This window comes from Simochromis diagramma, unplaced genomic scaffold (assembly GCF_900408965.1).
Source record: "Simochromis diagramma unplaced genomic scaffold, fSimDia1.1 OVJJ01000516.1, whole genome shotgun sequence".
NCBI classification, from domain to species: Eukaryota; Metazoa; Chordata; class Actinopteri; order Cichliformes; family Cichlidae; genus Simochromis; species Simochromis diagramma.
Window position 1 is genome coordinate 329,724 of NW_024386938.1, and position 23,016 is coordinate 352,739.

Sequence of the window (23,016 nt, forward strand, 5' to 3'; positions counted from 1 at the left end):
ATTGTAGAATTTACTTACAGGAGGTCCAGCGAATCCAGCAGGTCCAGGTGGTCCGGCCTCACCACGCTCGCCCTAAGATGTAGGTAGACGAATCAGAATGAATTCAAACATTCAAAGATTAACACACTTAAGAACCTTGAATTAAACATTATCTGTTGCAGACACAGCAGTGCTTACAGGGGGTCCACGGGCTCCAGAAGGTCCAACAGGTCCTTGGGCACCAGACTCTCCCTTGTCTCCTGGGGAGCCAGCAGGTCCAGGAAGTCCAATTGGTCCAGTCAAACCACGAGGACCATCCTTACCAGGAGTTCCATCAGCACCCTTAGTTCCTTGGTCACCCTGTGTGTTTGAAAGGAAAAAAGATGTTGGTAATAAGACGAACATTCACATAGTATATCAGGTCTTACAATGCTGGGGTCATTTGCTAAGTCACCGTAAAGCCCATCAGTGATTACACTGGGCATTTGCATCCCAATTGTGTCGTAATGACAATAAAATGGATGGACATATAGTAGAAACACTGATCAGTGTTTGTTGGATTGCTAAAGTAAATCTCACCTAGGATAGCAGTCTACAATGGCAGTGACCGCCAATGTACTATCCTGGCTTCTCCGAATACTAAGAGTAATAGGACTACAGAAGGCAACTCACTCTGTTTCCTCTCAGTCCTGGAAGACCAGCGGCACCGCGCTCACCAGGCATTCCCTGCAGTCCAGGAGGACCCTGAGCACCAGGAGTACCAGGGGCTCCAGCATCTCCCTGAGGAAGAGATGTTCAGAATAGTGTAATATGTGCAATTTAGTCAATCTGCTCACAACTGAGAACTTCTTAGTTTTTATATAAGATGTGTTCACCTTAGCACCATCATTTCCAGAGGCTCCGGGGGATCCACGGGCACCAGCAGGTCCAACTGGCCCAGATGCACCACGCTCACCAGGGAATCCTCTATCGCCCTGAGGAGAAGAGTGGGTTGAAATGAGGTTATTGGATGGTTTGTTGAAACCATGAGTACTAGATCTGCTAGATCAGTTCCAGTTGGATGATATTCCCCAAAGGGAGGTTCATATGTGAGGTGAAGTTTTCATCATAATTTATCTGTTCATTTATGAATGACAGTGTAAAACAGAATGTCTGATCAACACGAAGCGCTACTTTGTAAATGGCAGTGCAAGGGTTTTCCTCCTGTGACCATATCGACACTGGTATGGTACCTTTGTTTTGTTTACAGGTAATGTGAGTTGAAGCTAGTGATAGCATCTGCATAGTTGCTATCACCGTTTGGACCACCAGGGCCTTGGACAAGAATCCACTTTAAAGAATAAAAAAGCAGTTATAAGCTTACAATAGCCTGCTAGTAATAACTTTAATGTGTTTGAACAAGCTAGTTAGCAACTTAGGAAGTTGTTTTCTACACCATGTAGGATTTTGGACAAAGAACTAATGAATATATTTAATAATATTTAAACCACAATTAGAGTCTTATCTAACTGTGAAAATTATGAGGATATGTGACTTACTCTAGCTCCAGCAGGTCCTGGGGCTCCAGCTTCACCAGGTACACCCTAAAAGGAAAAACAGAAATACAGGAATAAGCACTTTTATTCACTGGAAATGATGCTGTTCCAGTCATAGTTCCGCTTCAATCAGTACCTGCTCTCCGGGCTTGCCAGTCTCACCAATGGCTCCCTGGGGTCCTGGGAGACCCTGGAATCCAGGAGATCCAGCAGGTCCCTGCTCTCCTCTCTCACCAGCAGGACCCTTAAGATGAGCAGAGAGGGAGAGTCAGCAACGGTGGCAGTAATGCATTAAGTAGATGTGACTTATTCTTGCAGCTATGTAGCTTTCAGTACTTTGTAGAGAGACATCAACACAAACTTGGGTGCTAATATCGAAGTGTAGCCAGTTAGTGTTGTTTACTTACAGCAGGTCCAGAGGGGCCCTGTGCGCCAACATCACCATCCTTTCCAGGTGCACCCTGGGTAGAGAGATAGAAGGCTTTCACACACACAATCCTACCACTGATGATAGATAACAAGAAAGAAAACAGCAGAATATTGAGCACTCACAACAGGTCCAGTAGGTCCCATGGTTCCTCTCTCACCGGGCTTTCCAGCCTCACCCTATAGACAAAAATACATGGAGACCATATTTTAGATGCCCACTATTACTAAGCATGATTAAATATAATGTATAGATGTTGTAACGCTACTCACAGCAGCACCCTTGGGTCCGGGGAATCCCATGACTCCAGGCTGGCCTCTATTTCCACCAGGGCCAGGAGGCCCAGGGCGGCCATCTTGTCCGGGGGCTCCCTGTTAAGGAAGATTAAGCATGTTAAGGGTTTTGCTATTTCTTGACATAAATTATAAGAACTAGGGTTAACTGTACTGCATACAAACTTACAGAAGGTCCCATCTTGCCATCAGGTCCAGGGTTGCCGGGGCTGCCAGTCATTCCCTACAAAGCAGAGGTCAGAGGTCAGAGGAGGGACTGGGTATAATGAATAAATGATGCTGCAGAGAATTATTTGACAGACAGTATGCTATCCCACCTTAGCTCCGGGCAGACCAGGCTCACCAGTGCGGCCAGACTCACCAGTGGCACCTTTAGCTCCAACAAGACCGGGGGCACCACGCTCACCAGGGGCACCCTAAGAAGAAAATAAGAATGGTGGAAATTCAAAAATTAGTTAAACCAAAATTGTGGAAGCCTGCGGGCGGAATTAAGGTTTATATCTGTTGCATGTATGTGTGCATTTTCCTTACTTTGGGTCCAGCAGGGCCATCAGAACCAGGGAAACCACGACCACCAGGGGCACCCTGTAAAGACAATCAAACATGTCCTGCTTAGCTCTGAACAGTAAAAAGTGTTTAAACAGAAATGTGTCCAAACTGTAGGTTTAAAATTGAACACCCTGTATCATGCATACAGTCGAATTCCATCAGAGAGATCCGGGCCTCAGGTCTCTGGCATCATTTTTAACTTAAATTAACATCCAAAAGACTTAATGCTTTTAACCAATGAAATGAATGTTTCTATCTTAGTACTAGCACCACTCAGTATGTCCATATCTGTAATACTCTTGGTCAAATGTTTTGGGAACATTTTGAACCTCACTCATTAGTTTGTTTACATCATGATTAAGAGCCCAATGGTGTTTATTATGTTTTCATTCCAAGCAGAGATTAATCTGCTTTTTCAGTCAAACTAACCTTTGTAATGTTTACAGCTGCACACAAGTAATCTCAATCATTTAGATTTGACCATCAGTATAAAGATTTCAGTCTTTTGTCCTTTGTGTTGAAACACCACTAGAGGTCCCTCTGCCATCATTTTACAGACTAGGGTACGTATAAAGTGGAAATCCAGTGAGATGCATACTCTCTCTCCAGGGCCGCCACGGGCTCCTGCAGCACCAGGCTCTCCTCTGGCTCCTCTCTTGCCCTCCTCACCGGAAGGTCCTGGAGGTCCCTGAACTCCTGAAACACCCTGTAGAAGAGCAATGTAACATGCAATGTGGCATAAGAGGCTGATACACACATAATTTTAGTGCAGTGTGCTCTGTCATGATCTATGGTGAACTCACAGCCTCTCCCTTGGCACCAGGCTCTCCCTTGGATCCTGGGGCACCAGCCTCACCCTATGGGACACAAACAAACAAGAAAACATAAAATTAAACAAACTACAAACTAGGGAGAAATTACTATTATTTGGATAAATCTAAAAGAAAAATAATTTCAGCAAACAACAAATGCCCAAAACAAATCTCTAACTTTTGTTTTTATCTCTGTAGGTTGTAACTGTCAAAGTATTCACACAAAACATACAAGTTTAAATTTTGGGTGATTTTGCTTTTTTTTTGGATCTAAGAGATCTTTACTTACAGTGTTACCCTTGGGTCCGGGGGCACCAGCAGCACCCTGAGGTCCTGGGGGTCCACGGGGTCCGGGGAAACCAGGAGCTCCAGCAACTCCAGCAGCACCCTGTAGGGGGCAGCACACAACAATACAGTCATTTAATGTCATGCTGTAGAAAAAGTGATGACTATCTGTAGCTTTAGTAAAAATAAGAAAGTATTAAAAATAGAGTAAATTTGTTTAAAGATACTCACAGGTGCTCCCTTAGCTCCAGCGGCTCCATCAGCTCCAGGGTTTCCCTGAGAGGAGAAGGAAGGAAGTTTATTTATTGTCCCAGAAGGCAGAATTTTTTTTAATTTCTTTTAACAATTTAAATGATAATGTAAATTGTTTTATTTTGCCTTGAATCAGATTCTAGTGGCCTATTTTTTGTGGCCCTTTTGTTGTTGTTTTCATCAAGGATCTTTATTACAGTCACTCATACTTACGGCAGGTCCAGCTGGGCCAGCAGGTCCGGGGTTTCCGGGCTCACCACGAGCTCCACCAGGGCCCTCGGGTCCACGACCACCCTGAGCTCCAGCATCACCCTGGGGAGAAAGAAAAGATTATTTAGTAATACAAACAGCTTGGTGGTGGAAGACAAAAAAAAAGATAAAATTGTCGGCATAAACAGAAGATTTGTTTTAGAGAAAACACTCAACATCTAACCTCAGCCAAAAAGAACCCCACAGCTTCAGCTATGACCCAGTTCCACATGCACAGACAATTACTGTGAATTTCTATCATAAGCTTTAAAATATACTGAGAACTATTTCTTAATAGTTACTGTTCATACTCGAACAGTAGTGGGAGCTCAGATGTTTTTTATGACCTGCATTCTACATGTCAGGTGTACGTGTTGGCTACCTACATGCTTCAGAAAATAAATTCTTCAAAGTCGGCACAGTAAAAACACAACCAAGAGAGGAGAGGAAATAGATTATACTGCTTTTCAGAAGAAAAATGGATAGCACTGAAGATTACTGGAGCGGGTCAGGAGCAGTTTATACCTTGGCTCCAGGGCCACCGGGGAATCCAGGGGGTCCAGCGGGGCCAGTGGGACCCTGAGAAGAACAAAAACACAGATACTCAGATATACATAGTGCATCCTTTTGGGTCAGTGCTAACAAAGCTGAGATTTTAAGAACTGAAGCTTTGGACAATGAAAGACTTACAGGAGGTCCAGCAGCACCAGCAGCGCCATCGTTACCACGAGCTCCCTGCAGGTCAAAGACAAACGTGAGTGGTCGATTGGTTTCTCAATTCACTAATTAATTGATTTCACTAGTTGCAACTATGTAATGTATGGACTCACAGCAGCTCCAGTAGCACCAGCACGGCCTCTCTCACCAGGCAGACCACGAGGTCCCTGAGATAGACAAAGACAGTGTCAGTTAGCCAAAATCAATTGTGGAGAGAAGAAACTATACTACTATAATTATGTAGCAGAGACGGGGTGCTTGTTTTACTCACCATAGCACCAGGGGTTCCATTCTCACCAGGGGTGCCAGCCTCTCCCTAAATGGACAGAAACACACGGGCCGGCGAGAAGATTAGAATCATTAATTAAACTTTAGAAACTTTATCAAACTTTCAGAAATTATGTTCGTCAGTGCAGCATTTAGCCAATCAAGCTGCTATAACTAAAAAGTAGCCAGTGACTGCTAATGTAACTTGCTAGTGTTTAAATGGTTGATACTACTGCTTTTTGTAGCATTATTGTAGCCACAGCTTTTACTGTCCACATTGATACTCAAACTGTTAGCTGTTAATACTAGTAGTATTTAGCTTTAGGTTAAAATATGTTGTATGACCAACTTGTCGGTGGAGTGGTAGGTGAAGAAAATACACTGGTTATAATGGAGGAAATGCTGAAACTGTTTTAGACATTTTTATTGATTTTTCTGCATCTATAGGTTAATTTTTTCAGTCTGTCTTTAAACACTAAACGGTACTCATTTGAGAACCATACTGATAGTTCTGCCAGAGATGTCTTCCTGTTAAAAGGGAGTTGTGATATGGTGCTGTCTATAATTACAATTAAATGCGATTAATTTTATTGTACTTCAAATTCTGGCACTAGTGCTCCCACCACCAGGACCACTATGAGTTAGATATCAGTGCCAATATTACAACTACTTTTTCAATTACTACTGTCATTTATAGCACTGCTACAATTACAGCTACTCACCACTGCACTATAAGTGAAGTAGCCCACCTGTGGGTGACTTTTTTCTACAACTTATGTGGTGAGAACAAGTGTTATAACAAAGGGGGGGGGGGGGGGGGGGGCAGTCACCTTGGGTCCAGCGGGGCCACTGTCTCCCTTGGCACCATCCAGGCCACTGAATCCCTACACAGAATAAGAGACATGCAAAGATGAAGTTTCCAGCCACGACTTTCAACATTTTTTATTTTGAGTTGAATATGAGTTGAATGGGGTGGCACAAGTTCTGACTCACTCTATGTCCCTTGATGCCAGGCAGACCTGGGGTTCCTGGGAAACCACGAGCTCCCTGGGAAAAAAAAACAAAAAAACAAGGAGGTGACAAAAGTTATTATCTCAGCTCTGTTTTTGTTTTACATATCAGTGGTAAGAATCAGCAACTTACCTGAGGGCCAGAAGGTCCACGCTCACCGGGGCGACCTGGTTTGCCAGACTCACCCTGAGAGAAAGAGAGTTGGGGAGATGGGGATGAAATGATGGCTCAAGACATTCCTCAGTCTTTTATATATATATATATATATATATATATATATATATATATAGGTAGATGAACTGATATGATATCAATCCAGTGCACTTACATCCTCGCCGTTCTTTCCAGGGGGGCCGGCAGCTCCACGGGGACCCATGGCACCCTGAAGCGAAAATCAAACATAAGGTGAGAGTGTTAACATCACAGCAAAGTGCAATGTGCATTTGTTTCCCTGTCCTGAATACTCACAGGAGATCCAGGCTCTCCAGCCTCACCAGGGGGGCCAGTGAATCCCTGAGGTCCCTATAGTTGGTAACAAACACAAACACCATCACTACACCAAATATGTTGATGCTACTCACTTTTTCAACACACTGTAAGCAGCAGTTTGTTAATTTTTCAAAATTTATTTCAAGAAAATAAAAGATGTTTTTGCAGCCTAACAGTAATCAATATCAATACTACTTCCTAATAGTAATCAATCAGAAAAAAACACTGTCTTTGTGTTATTTGCAGCAGAAAAAGGAAGGACTGGATTCATGCCAGCTAGCATGCCAGGTTTCAGTTTTTAACCTAAGCATAGAAACCCCCATCATATACTCACGCTAGATCCAGGAGGTCCAGGAGGTCCACGGGGTCCCATTGGGCCCTATCAATCCAACAGAGAAAAGCTCAGATGCTGCGCATGGAAATATTTTGAATATAGTGTATTTAAATACATATGTAACCTACCATGGGTCCAGGCACAGGCATGGCAGGAGATTTGTCATCGTAGCCACCGGACATCTGAGGGGAGAAGTTCTGGAAAAAAATAAACACAGACATGTTAATCTCACAAAAAATACCAAAATGATTGTTTTTATGATGAAAAAATATTAAATTCCATCTGTGTTGTGACATGACATAGGCTACATGTTAGCTATGAGTAAAGCAATGCATTTCAAATCTCAACACTAAATGTACTTTTTCCAGTTGAATAGAATCACTGATTCTAGATCATCTGAGCCATAGTCCAAATTAAATATCTAAATCATGCATAGTTGTGTCATGTTCCATCAAGTATAGTTGTCTGTTGTTTCTTTACCATGCACTTCCCCACTGCATAATTTCTTTCATATTTCCAAATAAAAGCAAACACAATAACAAAACTGCAGCAGCAGATTTGATGATATGGAATCTCAATGCTAATGCCACTCATAACAATCCAGTTCTAAAATGAGCAGTGCGTATCAAGTCATTGACCTTTGACCTCAACAGTAGTATTTAAAGGTGTCTCTGGAGGAAACATACTGTATAATGTAGATAGGGAACATTCTGTCTGAAGTCAAACATATGTTAATGGTGACTGTCAAGTCTCTAATTGTCCAGCTTAATGTGGACCATTGGCATAGAAGTATGTCACTGATAATGTATACACAGGGAAGACTGTAGGAGTTTACTGAACTGTGGTTACATGGCGTGAATGCTGAAGTATGTTAATAGATGTTAATGTCCTGAATCATGGAAAATTTGACGTTAATATTTAACCATATCTAAAACAGCATCATGCTAACCCTCGGTAAAGTTATACATGTTATCCACGCTATAGTTATTACTTTAGCATACACATATGTAGTCGAAGTTATTGGCAAACTGAAACATAGAATATTTAATTAGAAGTTGATTCTACAAAAGTATGGACTCATGTTTAAGCAAGATACAGAAATGCAAATTAGCTTTTGAATGTTAACTAAGTATCTCATTAAAGAATATGACAGTGTGACAGTGTGTTCTTTTAACATTTTAGCACAGAGGCAAATGGTAAAATGAATCAGCAAATAATAAATTATATTTTGTTACTATTTAAAATATTTTCAATCAATATTTTTGGTATATTAGCAGTCATGTCAACAACAGGCTGCACAGAGGCATGAAGATATGCAGTGCTAGCCTAGCATGTGGAACAATGATCCTGTAGCAGAATTCAGTCTTTGGAGATGTCAGATCAGATTTCTAAATCAGACCTGGAGTCAGTGGGTATATTAGAATGTAAATAAACCTCTAAAATTAAAAATGGTAGCTTAGCAAACTCTAACTTTCTAAAGTTTGTCCACTTCCAGAATATTGTCTGCTTTCCGTTCAAAAGGAAACGAGGTGTCGTTCCATCCTTAGTAATGACTTCTTGACCTTCTGATCAGAGACACTGTGCCAAACTCCAGACACAGCTCATCACACTAATATCACATCACATTTGGGCTTCAGCTTTGACAGTTGACTTTTTCCGCTCTAGCTGCAGCACGATTAACATGCTGTCAATCATGTGCATACATTAAACGACATAGTTACGTTACTAACTGACCGGCCACTATTGACCTTTAATGAGTGAAATACAGAATAACTAAAATTCAACAACTTACTCCACCAAGGCCAGGGGGTCCAGGTGGGCCAGGAGGTCCAGGCAGTCCAGGCTGGCCAGGCATACCATCTCTACCAGGGGGACCAGCAGGACCCTGTAGATAGAGGAAATCAGGGTCATACTCAAGAAGGTCACTTGGATTAAACGTTCTGATGTCCACAGTCCAATACAGAAAACTGATTTGTTAAACCATTAATCACGTGCATTTCCTGTGGTCTGGCCTTATCATTGAAGACATGTGTTTGGTTAATATTTGATTCCATGTTTGTGTCTTCAAAGGCTTTTAAATCATTAAAAGTGCAGTTTACTTTGAGGCTGACTATGAGACTAACCAGGAACAGTCACCTGTTTGTCACCATCATGCTCGGTAGCCAAAATAGCACCACGAAATACATTATTATTACACTATTAAATGCACTCTTAAAAACAACACAGCTGATCCACAGAGCCTCTTTTACAGTCTAAGATTCAACTTGTAAAGTGACCAATGAAGGTTCAATCAAATCCAATCCAAATAAATAATCAGAAGTCATAATTCCCTCCTAAGATTGCGCCAATTTAAATGAAAGTAGCTCCACTTTTGAAAATCATGGATAAAGAAGTTGTTTTTTCATTGATAAAAACCAAATCCTTATATAGGTAATAATATTTCTCCATGATAATATTTGGTTTGATTTTGAAATGTAAGCCAAGTCATGCTGCTCTGCAGGATTTAACCTGACCTCATCATGTTTTGTGTGAGGTAAAAAAAACAGACTTAAACTATCAAAATTGGATGTAACAAAGGACAACCAGTGCCCTAGGGTGACATTTAAAAACACAAATCAAAAACTACAGTTTACAGAAACTTTACATGTAAGATACTGTTTTCTCCCACCTCACTGCATGAAGATGGGTAAATGGTTTTAGATTAAGTATGATGTGTAATGAAAGCTAAAAGCAGTTTCACTGCATTTCAAAGTCATCTGAGTCACGTTTCCACATCTGCCTGATTTAAAACACATGGAGCTACATTCTATCAGTGTAACTGATCAGCTCCAGCAAAAACACAGGAATTACAGTGACAGATCTTGAGCTCACCACACAACCAAAAGTTACTCCACAAGTAAAACAAGGAAAAAAGAGGGTGTGAACCTACCCTGTCTCCCTTGGGTCCACGAGCTCCCACGGTTCCCTGTGGTGAAAAGAAGAAAACAGTGTGTCCAATGTGTATCTGATCTCATGGGAGTTGTACAAACTATTTACAAGTGTCAGTGGAAAATGTATATTTACCTCAGTCTGAGGCTCCTGGAAGCCTGCAGAGAGCAAACAGGTTTGGCATTAACAGATGAAAGCACCCAGAAAAGCTCATAATAATGCTTTAAGTGTTCAAACAGAAACTAAAAAATAATTTTTCAAAGACAGTGTCTCACTCACACCAGTAACTCTTGGCATGTCATTGAGGACAGATGATGGATTCGTGTCATAGGGGCAGTTTAAATGAGAACATGTGATGTGCAAAAACTGTTTTGTGTATCTGTGCTTTGTCCAGAGAGAGATGCAGTTATTATACCGTCATCGGGGCAGATGGGGCAGCACTCGTCGTGGGGGATGATGGGGTTGGGGCAGTCCGTTGTATCCTCGCAGATGACCTCATCGCACATCACCGTGCCACTGTCGCACACACAGATCTGACATGGCTCCGGCTTCCACACATCCCGGTCTGCAAACACCTGGCCGTCCAGAGTGCAGCTTTTGCCCGTGCCTGAGGGGGGCGACACAGAGGGAGAGGGACAGTAAGAGACAGGTGAGCTACCTGAACGCACATGCAGACTCAGTATCTACACTGGTGGGAGTCCAGGTAAAACTAGGGCAGGAAACTATAGTGCTTTAATTATGAAGCTAAAAATAAATTGTGAAAAAACCCTGAATATGTGGATCATTTTCTCAAATTAAAAAATTTGATTTGTTCTCAAATTTAGTCAGACTGATCAACTGAGATGAGAATTTTGAATTACAGTGAAAAAATAGTTTCAATAAAACACTTTTTTGGAGAAAAATGTTAGAAAAAGATAGATGATAAACTGGTGTAAAATCTACGTCTGAAACAGGAAATAATGACAGCAGCAACATAAATACACAAAGCTTAGCGGTGATAAAGACGTGGACAGGAACTGGGGGGCTTTGGAATCAGACCGGAACAGGTCAGAGGTGACAGAGAGGGCACCAGTGTGCCATGTCTGTCTGCAGGTCACGCCATCATTGCACACACAGACACTGATTAACCCCGCAGTAAAATGGGATTTAAGTCATATTTTCCACCCTGACACTGTGGCGGCTGCATTTGATTCTCAGCAAAACTCAAACTGGGACTCTGCTCAGAGTGCTTTTAAATCTTCCAGCGTACCAAAGTGCTGAGCTCAGAGGGGAAAAGCAGAAGCGCCTGGAGAACTGCAGACTGTAGGCTTGGCAGTGACTGGTGGAAACACTCCACATGTGGATGCAATTAGAGAAGAAAAAAAAAGAGTGGAAAGAAAAGAGGGGGAGGGGATGGCACGGGGGGACGTGGCGGCCAGATGTGTCTGGCAGTGCTGAGAGCAGCCTCTGGGTGGCGTTGTGAGATCGCTCAGAGGGCCAGAAAACATCTGCTTTTTATGCACAGCTGAGTCCTTTCCAAAAGAAGAGGAACATCTGGAAAAACCGAGTTTCGCCTCCTGGGCTCTTGTTTCCAGAGCTGAACTGCTTTTCCTTTGTCTTCTCAGAGGAGAATACTGGTTGTTCTAAGCACCAGCAGAGGCATCCGCTTCCCTCTGACCTCTCTTTCTGTGCAAAATGATCTCTTCAAAAGTCCACCTGAGCTTTTGTGGGCTCTAAAGCTGAAAGCTGGCTCAGGCTGTGGAGGTCAAATACTCCGGCAGGCAAGACTACGCCTGCTCCTCTCCTCCTCCGCTCCCTGTTTTCTTCCTACTCTCCCTCTCAGTCACCTGTCCAACTCAGCACTTGGCCTCAGGCTGCAAATTCCCTGTCACATCAATCAGGCCTGTGAGAGGCTTCGCCTTCTGGCTCATATCTCGTGGAAACCATTTTTTGAATGGGTACAGGTGACGCAGATAGTCGTGTCAAACTGATAAAATGCCACAGGATTAGGGTTAGGCATTTGAATGCTCCAATTTTGGGGTAAAGGGAGGTTCAAACCTATGCAGCTGGATAACCCTCGCCTGGAGGAGAGAATGGAAAACTTGCAGCAACTCGCTCTGCATGCATGGTGGGGAGGTGGGGGTTGGAGAGACTTAGACAAACACAAGGAGAGGGAGAGACAGGGGCCTTCTTGAGATGCCCAATGCATTACACACACCCTGCATTATCTGTCTATCTGTCTGGAGACAATAGAGCACAACAAAGCAAACTTAATTCTACTTAAAACTTTTCCTTTCTCCTCTTCTCTAAGATCTCAGAAGCCGTCCAGCCACGTAGAGAAAATCCACTTTCCAAACCCAGTAAAGAAAAAAATGCAATAAAATAAAAGGGGAAAAAGTCTGAGAAGCTCCAGTAAACAGTGATGAAACTTACGGTCGTCCTCGCCCTGCGCTCTGACCAGAAGCACTGCTGCGCTGAGCAGCAGCGCCAGCCGCAAATCCACAAAGCTGAACATGTCTAGATGCCACTAGACATGTAGACTCTTTGAGGCAAGAGAGGAAAAAAAGTTGGGGATGTTTCTTTCTGCTACACTCCACTCATACACGGGTGTTTGGGGCAGGATCCACTCGTCTGTTCACAATCCTCCTGACCCCAGCAGAAAACTCCCTACTGCCTACACTGACTTTCCACAAGGGTTTTTATATGGGAGCCTCAAGAACTGGGAGGTACCGGAGACTGGACCGACTGTAGGGACGCACCCTCATTACCCCGTTGCTGCTTCTGCTCACGTTTAGGGAAGACAAGAATGGACGACTCCTTCAAAGGAAAAAAAAAAAAAGCAGCGAGAAAGAAGAAGGGAAAAACAGAAGGTCCCTCCTTCCATGCCTCCACACCAGAAGGGTTATAGTTTGGATCAGAAGAGGAAGGAGCAGGAGGGGAGGGGGGCTGAGCAGGAGGAAACCTGATCCATAAGAGCATCGGACGGTTGGAGGAGGATCTCCTGCAACAGGCACGGGTTTAATCCAGAATTTATTCCTGGTTGTGGTCCACTTCCTGATTCGCTTTGATTTGAGTTAAAGCTAAGACTGTTTAGATTCAGTTTTCTGGGGTTTTTTCACAATCTGATGTCTCAGAATCTATCAGTTTTAGTCCAGTTTTACATCTTGTAGTTCTGGTTTGAGTTGGGGTTTTGGTAGTAGATTTGAGCCAGTTGTTTCAGCTTAACAGAGTGTTTTTATAGTTTTATCTGTTTGAGTGTTAACATGTCCTGAACATGGCTGCAGCCTCACAGACACTTGCCTCAGGCTGTATGTGTATCTTCTGCTTTAGTTTCTAAATTTCATTGTGATCAGCGTGCAGGTTTCATGTCAGGTTTGGAAAAATTGTTCAAAGAACTGTATAATAACATGCTCCACGTTTAGAACTATTTCAATTCAGTTCAGTTTGATTCTATTAGATTCCATTTAATTTAATTCAATTTCAGTTTATCCAGTGCCAAATCACAACAGCAGTGGCCTCAATATGCTTTATACTCTACAGTAACATAGAAAATGCCAACAATCAGACAACCTCCTATGAGCAAGAACTTGGTGACAGCGGAAAGAAAAGCTATTTTTACAGGAAGAAACCTCCAGCAGAATCAGAGAGGGCCAGACATCTGCTGTGACCAGTTGGGGTGAGGGGGAGGAAGACATTTACACTGGAACATAGATCATCACACTGACAAAGTCCACCTAATGACTTATTTTAATACAGTATGCATGTGTGTAAAAAGAGAAATCTGCCTTTCACAAGTCCACAAACTATACTGCAGAACTAAAAGACTGGAGTGTCCCAGTAAAGCTCACTTGTGACAGTCCATGGATCACAATCAATAAATAACCAAAATAATCTGCTGAAAGTCGATGATGGAAGGGATTTGTTTTCTGTTATAGGATTATAAGTGACACAAGAAAAGTTAGCATTTGTAGAACTGTGTCATTGTTTTTGATCACCTGATTCAGGTCTGATGGAAATACATTCAGAACATTACCGAGCATAGTGGCTAATATGTTAAAACTATCGCCTCCTGGATTCACACTCGGGTAGGTAGACCTGTTCTATATGGGGTTTGCATGTTTGGTTTCTCCTAACTTTGGAATACATGCTTACGTCAGTAAGCCCAGGAAACTTTAGTAAAGAGATTGTTAATTTCAAACACTTCACATGTCATCCTGTTTATTTCACACTTTTTTGGGGCCTTTTTCCTTATCAAATTCACAGAACACATGTAAAAGATGGAGGTAGCTTCTGGGTTTGTAAAGGGAATTAACAGCGGAAATGTCCTAAACATGCATTATTTCTAATAGCCAGCAGAGGGTGACTCCTCTGACTAAAAACAGAAATTTGACTATATAAATGCTCAGACCCTAGTAAACTGTTTCCTCGGGAGTTTTTAATTCTGATAGCTATTGTTAAATCTTGCTGAGTGCAACAAAATGTTTGTTTTGTAAATTACGACCCCGATTATAGTAAAAAGGACAATAAAGGTGGATGACCTTAAGGGTGGCCAAAATCATAAATTGCTAGCTATGATTGTTTCGCATGTTAATGGTAGCTTATGAGGCCCAAAGCAGAGATAAAGAATGGGCTGCAGAGGTTGGTTCAGTATACGTCATCATAACTCAACACACTCTGATTTTCCATTTTAAAAAGTAGATACTGTAGGTCCGTCAATCAGTCCTGTGATTACTTTTTACTTTTGTGTCAAAAAACATGAAACCATGGGACATATGTCCAGAGCAGAAACTCTCTGGTGGTCGTTATAGTCTAAACTTTGTGTATGCGCCCACTGTATAACTATTAGAGCCTCTTTTACACCTGTTCTGGGAAGACAGAAAATCATTTACTTTGGGGAAGGTTATTTTAAAAACCTGCTTTAACAAGATTGATTGTGCAGTTTTATTCCCCTCAGAATTCTGGTGGGTCCTTCATCACCACAGTAGAAACAGAAACGCTGAACAACACTTTTGTAAACAAATGCACAATAATTTTTTCTGCAACTGTGTGTTCTTATTCTTCTTCAGCATGTACGGATAGACTAGACCACTCATGCTGTCCCCTTCAGTTCTGGATGAACTGGAGCCTCAGTACATAAAAAGGGTACCATGTGTAATAATTGTCACTTTATGAGATAATAGTAACCTTGTGTAACATTTACGCTTAGAAATGTGTTAAATCATATCACCATGGTCAATGTAAAAAAAACAAAAAACAAAAAGACCAAAAAACCCTACAGGTTTTGAGAAAAACAAATACATAAGTAATTTTGAGATGCTCTGAAGTTAGAAATTTGGGACTTGATAAGAACAGAACCCTTAAAGAGACAATTTACCTGCAAACTTGAAAAAAACAACAAAAAACCCAAACATTCTAATTATGTCTGAAAGTGTTGGAAAGACTACTAAGATCTACTTGAATCATCATACTATGTATTTGATATTTTAACTTGTGTTCCATAAGGATGGAACAATCAAATGACAGATTAAATAACAGATGACTGTTAAAAAAATAGCATATGACTGAACCAGATGTTAGCATTTTTGGAGTGAGCAGCTGCAGTGGGCTAAAACTGCCTCTGTTTAGAAATACCTGCACAATTGTGGGGTTTGCACAGATTATGATTGTTATCGGCTCTAAATAATAAGAGCCCTTTTTTGCTGTTGAATTCCCCCCCCAGTCCAAATACAGGTTTATATAGAAGGTTCTCTGCCCCCCCCCCCTCCAACAGTATTCTGTGTGCAGCGCCGGCCCGACTGCAGGTGAGCTGTAATTAAGCAGAAAGCAGACATTATGGAGCAGATGAGCTGTGGGGAGACACACAGTAGCTTTTTGCCATCTGATCCACCAGCATCAGACACGTTGCACAGTCTGAAGCTGGCCAAGCAAGCCTCTAATTCACTCCTCCTCCTCTCTCTCTCTCTCTCTCTCTCTCTCTCTCTCACACACACACACACACACACTGCAGATACCTTCATATTATCCATGTGTCTGCCTGTTCGTTTTTTTTTTCTTACAGGGAGGATGGAATGCAATCTGTCTTTCAGGAAGAACAGAGAGGGAGAAAAGAATAAAAGGGAGGAAAGCGCCACCTCATCATTCCCCGGCTCGACCTCCAGCTCTGACTGAATCCTCAGAGTGTCACAAACTCACACATACACACATTTGCAAGAGTTTGCATTTGCTCCCATCTCTAATGAAAAAACCCATCACCCTCCTTTCAGCAGCACACCTCAAAGTTTGACTTGAGGTTACACATTGAAAGATTAAGTTTAGATTTTGAGAATATGTATTTTTGGCTCTTAGCAAAGTCACTGCCTCAGTAAGTACTTTTTGTCATAAGGGTATCAATTTTACTAAGTTCAAGTTCAGACATGATTTCAGGTATTTGTATATCAAGAGTTTAGTATAAAAGTATCACAGATTTATAATGACACCTTTGACATACCTTTCAAACACACTTGATATGATATGTACTGCAGCAATATGCTTTATGTTACTTATAGTAATAATGCCATTTCTTCTTTAAACTATGGTAATCTGCTTTACTTTCTTGCTGATTACAATCCTCAAAGCCTTCTCAAGTATAAATGGAAAATGTGTTTTAATTAATTGAACAAATTTAATATAGCATGCTATGTGAATAGGTGACTTTAGCACAAGCCAAGAAGCCAGTCAGAAGCAGGCCAGAAATACACTTAACTATCAAAGTCTAGTAATGTACCAAAGCAAAATAACGAACACATGCTTAGATGGGAGGACAGCATAGCAACACAGCTAAAATACTCTTGCTGAAGAGCATTTTCTTAATTAAACACTCACCCATGGAAACAAAAAGGATCCCGGACAGCCCCCCATTTATTTTACACAATTTCTGTGGCTGCAAAAAACAAAAAAAAATAAATAAACAAAAAAAACACCCCAAACTAAAAACAAGGTTGCAAAGACAGTAGGGATTTTAGAAGGGTAAAACATAGGTTTTTTTTTTCTCAAAAAGGTCCATGTTGTTTTGTTTCAATAAAAAGTCTAAAAATGAGACTGCTACTTACTTTACAATATCATTGTACTACATGGTGTGCAGGGTCTCTAGTCTAGATAGCTTTGGTTGATTTATTTACTGACTATGCGAAATGAACACAACACTTCTCTTAAATGTGAACAGTTTTAACCAGCATCAAAGATTTGTTGAAAGCCAAGACACAGTGATGACTAGCCAAGCTATAGCATAGTTGATTAGCCGTAGCAAAATAACTCTTTAGAAGTTGAATAGAACTATATTCTCTATGTAGACAACAGAGGTGAATATTTAGCTAAGTCTTAAGATACAGATTTGTATTATTTCTTACAATTTTACTTTTCTTATCCGGCATATAAATTCTTGAACATGCACAAGCCAGTATACTAGTAAAAACATTGAATCTGCCAACATGAACTAAATAAACACCCCCCCCTCCCCAAAAAAAAGCACAAGATGTTGTTGCTAAACACAGCAATAAGAAATGAAAAACCCTTCTGTGATGTTTGGAATGAAATGGCAGTATACGCATCTGAAACATTCAGTAAAACTGAATTTAGAAAAGATATAATTGAAGGTTTTGCAGTTTAAAGCAGTCCGAATTAAAGATATGGAATGGGATTTCTTTTAACAGCTCCTTCATGCACGCCCTTGTCCCCTACCAACAGGGTCATGCTCGTCAAAATGCAACACAATAAACCATCAAAACTTGCGTGTTTTTCCTGTTGTTTTCTCAGCCAAAAAGTAATGTGACCTAAATTATAGAGTGCATAATCATGTACATTTCCCCCCCGTAAGAATGTACATAAAGGCTTTGATTCCCAAAAGTCATTCCTTGCAGACATTGCATGCACAGAACTCTGGTAATTAGTTGTAAGTTGATTGGCTGGTTTCAAAAAGTCTATGTTTACCATCTTTCGAGTGTCAGGTCAGTACAATAGTAGGTTTGACCCCAGAGACAAAAAAGCCCATACATATGAGTGCAATGTAATTAAAGAACATTGTGAAGCTATATAGTAATAAAGGCTTGGAGATCAGTGGTGCAAAAAAATCCAAATCTGTAATTTCCGAAATATCACCGGAAGAGCAGAGCTGGATAGAAACCCTGGAAATATCTGGAGGGAACGGGCGGGGGAGAAGAAGAGATTGAAATCATATCAATAATCCCCCAAAGTTCAGTGAGGACATACAGAGACACTAAAATAACTAAAGAAATACCAGAATTTAAATTTTCATTGATTGATTGAAGTATCAAAGGTCTTGCATGCTCTTGTATGCTTGTGCAATGCAGAAAACCATGACAATATTTGTGAGAAAGAAAAAAGCACCAACAGCTATTTGTTAAACAAAAAAGCTTGCACATTAATATAGATTTGTGGACTAAAGTGTTGTCTTCATTTCAACTTCATGGATTTGGATATATTAACTGTGAAAAAAAATGCTTAAAAAGCTGATTTAGTTAAACACTTATGGTGTGACTTAGCTATGTCAACTTTTTTGGTTTGGTTGGAGCACTGGAGAATAAGTAGATGAGCAAACTTATTGTTCTAAAAAATCTCTAAATTGAATTTTATAGTTATCAACTAAAGGTGTTTATTTGAACTGAAGGAACTATCCACATGCTGTGAACTGGCATAGACTGAAGAGACAAAAGGAATTATTGGCTAGATGTCTTTGAAGGAATGAAGAGTCAAATTCTTTTTAATGGAAAATCATTCAGAAAAAATCTCAGCAGGAATATATGGAAAGATACAGGCAGGGAAAGCAGAAGGAAGACACCAGCACAGAACAGAGCAGGTATCAGTGAAAACAGATAAGATAGAGATTTAGTAAAAATCATTTTAAATGGTTTAAATGATTCTAAGCTTCAATAACCCACTGAAATCTTAGTTAGCCTTAGAGTGACTGTTTGCTGAAGCATTCAGACATTTTGTGTCTGGTTAAGTGTGAAGCCATGGGCATTGTAAAGGTCTTAAAAACTGTTATGAAAGACATGATGGGCATGAATAGTGCTAATAAAAAGCCAGAGAAACCAACAATGACCAATGATTTTTTTTAAAGGGCCTGTACATAGTAAATAATACAAGATACAAAGCATTACAACAGCCTTAATGAACGGAGTAGGAAGTTGGATCCAGAAGCAGGGTTGATATGTTATAATATATTATCCAGATTATTTTATGTTCACAGGAAAACCCTTTTTTCTGAATATGGTACAACTGAAAAAAATCTTTTTCCTACTAACATTAAAAAAAAAAAAAATTGTTAGGTTCTTTTCCCCCCCCAATATTATGGTGCAACTGTTGGTTGAACATGCTCCAACAACAGGTCCTCCAGGAAATATTGAAAATCTCCTATCAGGACCGGATAACCAATGAAGAGGTGCTACGAAGAGCAAACGCTCTTCCCCTAGCCGATATTGTTGCTCAACGTCAATTTCGGTTCGCAGAACACATCCTCCACCTACCGCTCCACTGGCCAGCAAACGATGCCATGACATGGTAGAGGGAAACACAAAGACGGATGACCTAAGACCACCTGGCGCCGGACCATAATAGATGATCTGGAGCATGCCGGCATTAACTGGGATGAAGCCGAAGCAATTGTTGCTGATCGCCAATGATGGAAAGCATTAAATGCTTGATGCACCACACGGCTTAGGAGGAACTAAAGCCTAAATGGTGCAACTGTATTGATGTAAAATTCTTGCTGTTTTAATTCAATTAAAAGTTTTCAAGAACTGATGATAAACCAAATTCAAATTCTTATTTTATACAAGACTTTAATGCTTAAAAGATTAAAACCCACAGCTTTCCCCAAAATGTCACACCATACATTTGGTGCTGCATGGTGGTTTAGTGGTCAGCATCATCACCTACCACACTGAGCTTCTGGGTTTAAATCCACCACCTGGCTTAACCTTTTTGTACATTTTCATCCCCCATGTTGGTCTTCTCCAGATGGTTCCTTTGGCAGACAAGATGTAGATGTTAGTCTGATTGGGAATTCTAAATTTGTCAAAGTTGTGAAGTAAAGTGCTCTTTGAAATGGTTAATAGTAATATAGTATTATAGTAGTAATAATGGTTAATGTGACTTACAGTCTTAAGCAGTGATATTAGAAAAGCTTTATATAAATGCAAGAATATTATATGGTTACACCAATCTTTTTATTCTCTATCTGAAAGGCGCCCTTTAAGGATTCTCTCCCTCTAACTCTCAAAAAAGAGGCAGCTCTTCAAAATACCCTGGATTTTAGCTAAGAATGTTTGAATCAAATTGTCATATGCTGTGGGAGTGTCTGGTCGGGTGTGGTCCAGGTTCCTGTTGTCCGTCCCCTAGGGTGGAGTTGGCCAGCTCATCACCTGCTTCCAATTTCCGGGGCTCCATCTAGAGGGTTTTTAAGCCAGCACTGCCTGCTACTCCTCGCCAGTTCGTCCTGCTACCACCCGTGGTAAACTTGGCCTCCTCTGTGCTCAGACTCTGTGTGCCTGGATCGTGGGTTAATGTGTCCTCCGTCTCCTGTATTCTCCAGATTCATCACCCGTCGTACACACCAGGAGTGCTGGTTCTGTTTCCGTCCCGTACTCCCGTCTGCCCAGAACCCGAGGACCACACACTCATCTTCTCCTCAGCCTGCCCTCCAGCCTGTACTTCAACCTCCCTGGACACCTTGGAACCTGGACCAGCCTCCCCACACTCTCAACCATCCCTGGAACGCTCCCACGGCAACCCCTTCCCTGCCTAATAGCCGGTGTTTTCAAGTAAGCCCAAGACTCTCCACTAGTACCACTCACCTCTGCCCTTTAATTGTTTCCCATTCAGTAAAACCCTTCTCCTGTGTTTGCAGAAGTTCCCGCCCGTGTTCTCCCTGTGTTCTACGTCCGTTTCTCCGCCCTCGGGCCTCCCTCAGTTCCTGCGAATGATTTCTGTTAGACCCAGTCTTGTTTAAGTTCCTTTTCCTTTCAATAAATTGTACATAGTTCGAGCAATTGAGTCTGCTCTTGAGTCCACTGCATCCTTGTTTGTGACACAAATTCAGATCCCAAAAAAGGAGAGACCTTGCAGGAGTCATTGCCGTTGGACAATGATTTATGTGATAGTGTTGCTATTTCCTAAATTACTTCAATGAGGTGCGAAGCTCTGAGCCGACATCCTAGGCGTATGATTCTCGATTTGGGTGCGAGAGGTCCCGGGTTTAGATCCCGGACGAGCCCCCAATTATGTTATACACCGGCCTGGGGGGCTGGAGTGCAACACAAGAAAAATAATAAAAAGAAGTAAATCACACAGCTTTACAATGACTAGTCGTTTTATTAACTTGACAGGTAGCGAGCGTCAGGGTGGGCATGGCCAAAACAACAAACAAAACACACTGGAAATTAATCAGAACTAACTTACCTATAGTGAATCAACCCCAAAAGAAAATACAAACCTCTAACCTGTCTCCCTACCCGAAACAGGAGAAAAAGGTTGTAAAAGAAACGGCTTCCCACCCCTACAGCTACCATGTCCAGATACGACTCTCTAAACTGTTTTTACTGCAGCCTAGCTCTGTCACACGCCACGAAGGGCCCCAAACGCGCAGCTCACTGGAAACAGGAAGTAGTTCTGTGACCATGTGGACTAATACGCAGAGACTTCACCACTTCATTCAGTCTTTAGAGAACTAGAACAGGAATGACATCTTGGTTGTGACTGTCCCTTAGTGTTAGAATTTTAACATAAAAATAGCTTGATGATCAAAGCTTGCGCAAATGTTAGCCACATTGGCCAAGGATTTTGCAATTGTTTTGATGTTTTGGCCCCAAGTTTTAGTTTCTCAGATACCTGAAAGAATGTTGTCTTTGTTTTTTGGAGAAAACGACAAAGTATGGAAGCTGAAAAAAAAAGGCATCCATAACTCGAAATTTCAAGTTAGCTCCGCCAATCAGGAAGGTCTGTGAAGTTACATAATTTCCTTGTTTCCTACATTATTCCTTTGTTATTAACAGCACAACAGCAATTTGTATGTGCACTATACATTGGTAGCTCAATGATGCTATCACTACCCGATTTTGAGTGTGGCTGTGTCAGTGCCATCTGCTTCTCGGTAACAGTAAATTAGGAAACTTGCAAAGCTTCCTATTTGGCAGGGAAAGAAAATAAATTTGCAAAGTCTAAACTCCAAATTATGACATACCTAACATAATCAGTGGGGCTTTGTCATTAATCATCTCCAAAGTTTATTACATAATTTAAGGAAATACAGATTGTGCTTAACAATTCCACTGAGTACATGATTAGCTGTTTAGGGTATTTGCTGAAAGAGAATAGTCACAGTAATACTATATGCAGTAAATAAATAAGTAATCAAGATTAAAAAAGATTTAAAAAATATTAAGGTCTCAAAGAGAATCTAAGAATGTAAATGGCCTGTATTTGTATAGTGCTTTAATAATAATAATAATGGATTGGATTTTTATATAGCGCTTTTCAAGGCACCCAAGGCACTTTACAATTCCACTATTCATTCACTCTCGCATTCACACACTGGTGGAGGCAGCTACAGTTGTAGCCACAGTTGCCCTGGGGCAGACAGACAGAAGCGAGGCTGCCATATCGCACCATCGGCCCCTCTGGCCAACACCAGTAGGCGGTAGGGTAGGGTAAAATGTCTTGCCCAAGGACACAACGACCAGGACAGAGAGCCCGGGGATCAAACCGGCGACCTTCCGATTACAGATGCGCTTCCCAACCTCCTGAGCCACGGTCGCCCCTTTACTAGACCCTAAGGACCCCAAAGCGCTTTACACATTCAGTCATCCACCCATGGCAAGCTACATTGTAGCTGACAGAGGCAAGGCTGCCGGACACT

General features: G+C 41.4%; 1 protein-coding gene and 1 long non-coding RNA gene across 6 annotated transcripts in view; one reads left to right on the forward strand and one right to left on the reverse strand.

Annotated features, from left to right (window-relative positions):
• Positions 1–23,016, reverse strand: part of col1a1a (collagen, type I, alpha 1a) — a 29,979-nt gene that overhangs the window by 6,245 nt on the left and 718 nt on the right. For 2 of the 5 annotated variants that reach the window (XM_040037202.1, XM_040037201.1), the window contains exons 1-33: positions 12,540–12,773; positions 10,543–10,734; positions 10,263–10,285; positions 10,129–10,164; positions 8,992–9,084; positions 7,328–7,396; positions 7,200–7,244; positions 6,845–6,898; positions 6,705–6,758; positions 6,509–6,562; positions 6,359–6,412; positions 6,196–6,249; positions 5,370–5,414; positions 5,212–5,265; positions 5,072–5,116; positions 4,907–4,960; positions 4,346–4,444; positions 4,112–4,156; positions 3,885–3,983; positions 3,587–3,640; positions 3,382–3,489; positions 2,766–2,819; positions 2,552–2,650; positions 2,404–2,457; positions 2,214–2,312; positions 2,067–2,120; positions 1,922–1,975; positions 1,651–1,758; positions 1,518–1,562; positions 855–953; positions 652–759; positions 178–339; positions 19–72 (exon numbers count right to left, since the gene is read on the reverse strand). In XM_040037202.1, the coding sequence (XP_039893136.1) occupies positions 19–72; positions 178–339; positions 652–759; positions 855–953; positions 1,518–1,562; positions 1,651–1,758; positions 1,922–1,975; positions 2,067–2,120; positions 2,214–2,312; positions 2,404–2,457; positions 2,552–2,650; positions 2,766–2,819; positions 3,382–3,489; positions 3,587–3,640; positions 3,885–3,983; positions 4,112–4,156; positions 4,346–4,444; positions 4,907–4,960; positions 5,072–5,116; positions 5,212–5,265; positions 5,370–5,414; positions 6,196–6,249; positions 6,359–6,412; positions 6,509–6,562; positions 6,705–6,758; positions 6,845–6,898; positions 7,200–7,244; positions 7,328–7,396; positions 8,992–9,084; positions 10,129–10,164; positions 10,263–10,285; positions 10,543–10,734; positions 12,540–12,621 (2,403 nt within the window). In that variant the 5' untranslated portion in view covers positions 12,622–12,773. Of the gene's footprint in view, positions 1–18; positions 73–177; positions 340–651; positions 760–854; positions 954–1,517; positions 1,563–1,650; positions 1,759–1,921; positions 1,976–2,066; positions 2,121–2,213; positions 2,313–2,403; positions 2,458–2,551; positions 2,651–2,765; positions 2,820–3,381; positions 3,490–3,586; positions 3,641–3,884; positions 3,984–4,111; positions 4,157–4,345; positions 4,445–4,906; positions 4,961–5,071; positions 5,117–5,211; positions 5,266–5,369; positions 5,415–6,195; positions 6,250–6,358; positions 6,413–6,508; positions 6,563–6,704; positions 6,759–6,844; positions 6,899–7,199; positions 7,245–7,327; positions 7,397–8,991; positions 9,085–10,128; positions 10,165–10,262; positions 10,286–10,542; positions 10,735–12,539; positions 12,774–18,239; positions 18,247–19,549; positions 19,564–23,016 lie in introns of those variants that run through there. The other 3 variants (XM_040037203.1, XM_040037204.1, XM_040037206.1) reach the window with 3 other exon arrangements.
• Positions 4,444–21,419, forward strand: LOC120736861. The gene is made up of 5 exons (XR_005696626.1): positions 4,444–6,781; positions 10,522–10,776; positions 16,165–20,613; positions 20,695–20,923; positions 21,010–21,419. It is a non-coding gene; the product is annotated as an uncharacterized LOC120736861 (long non-coding RNA).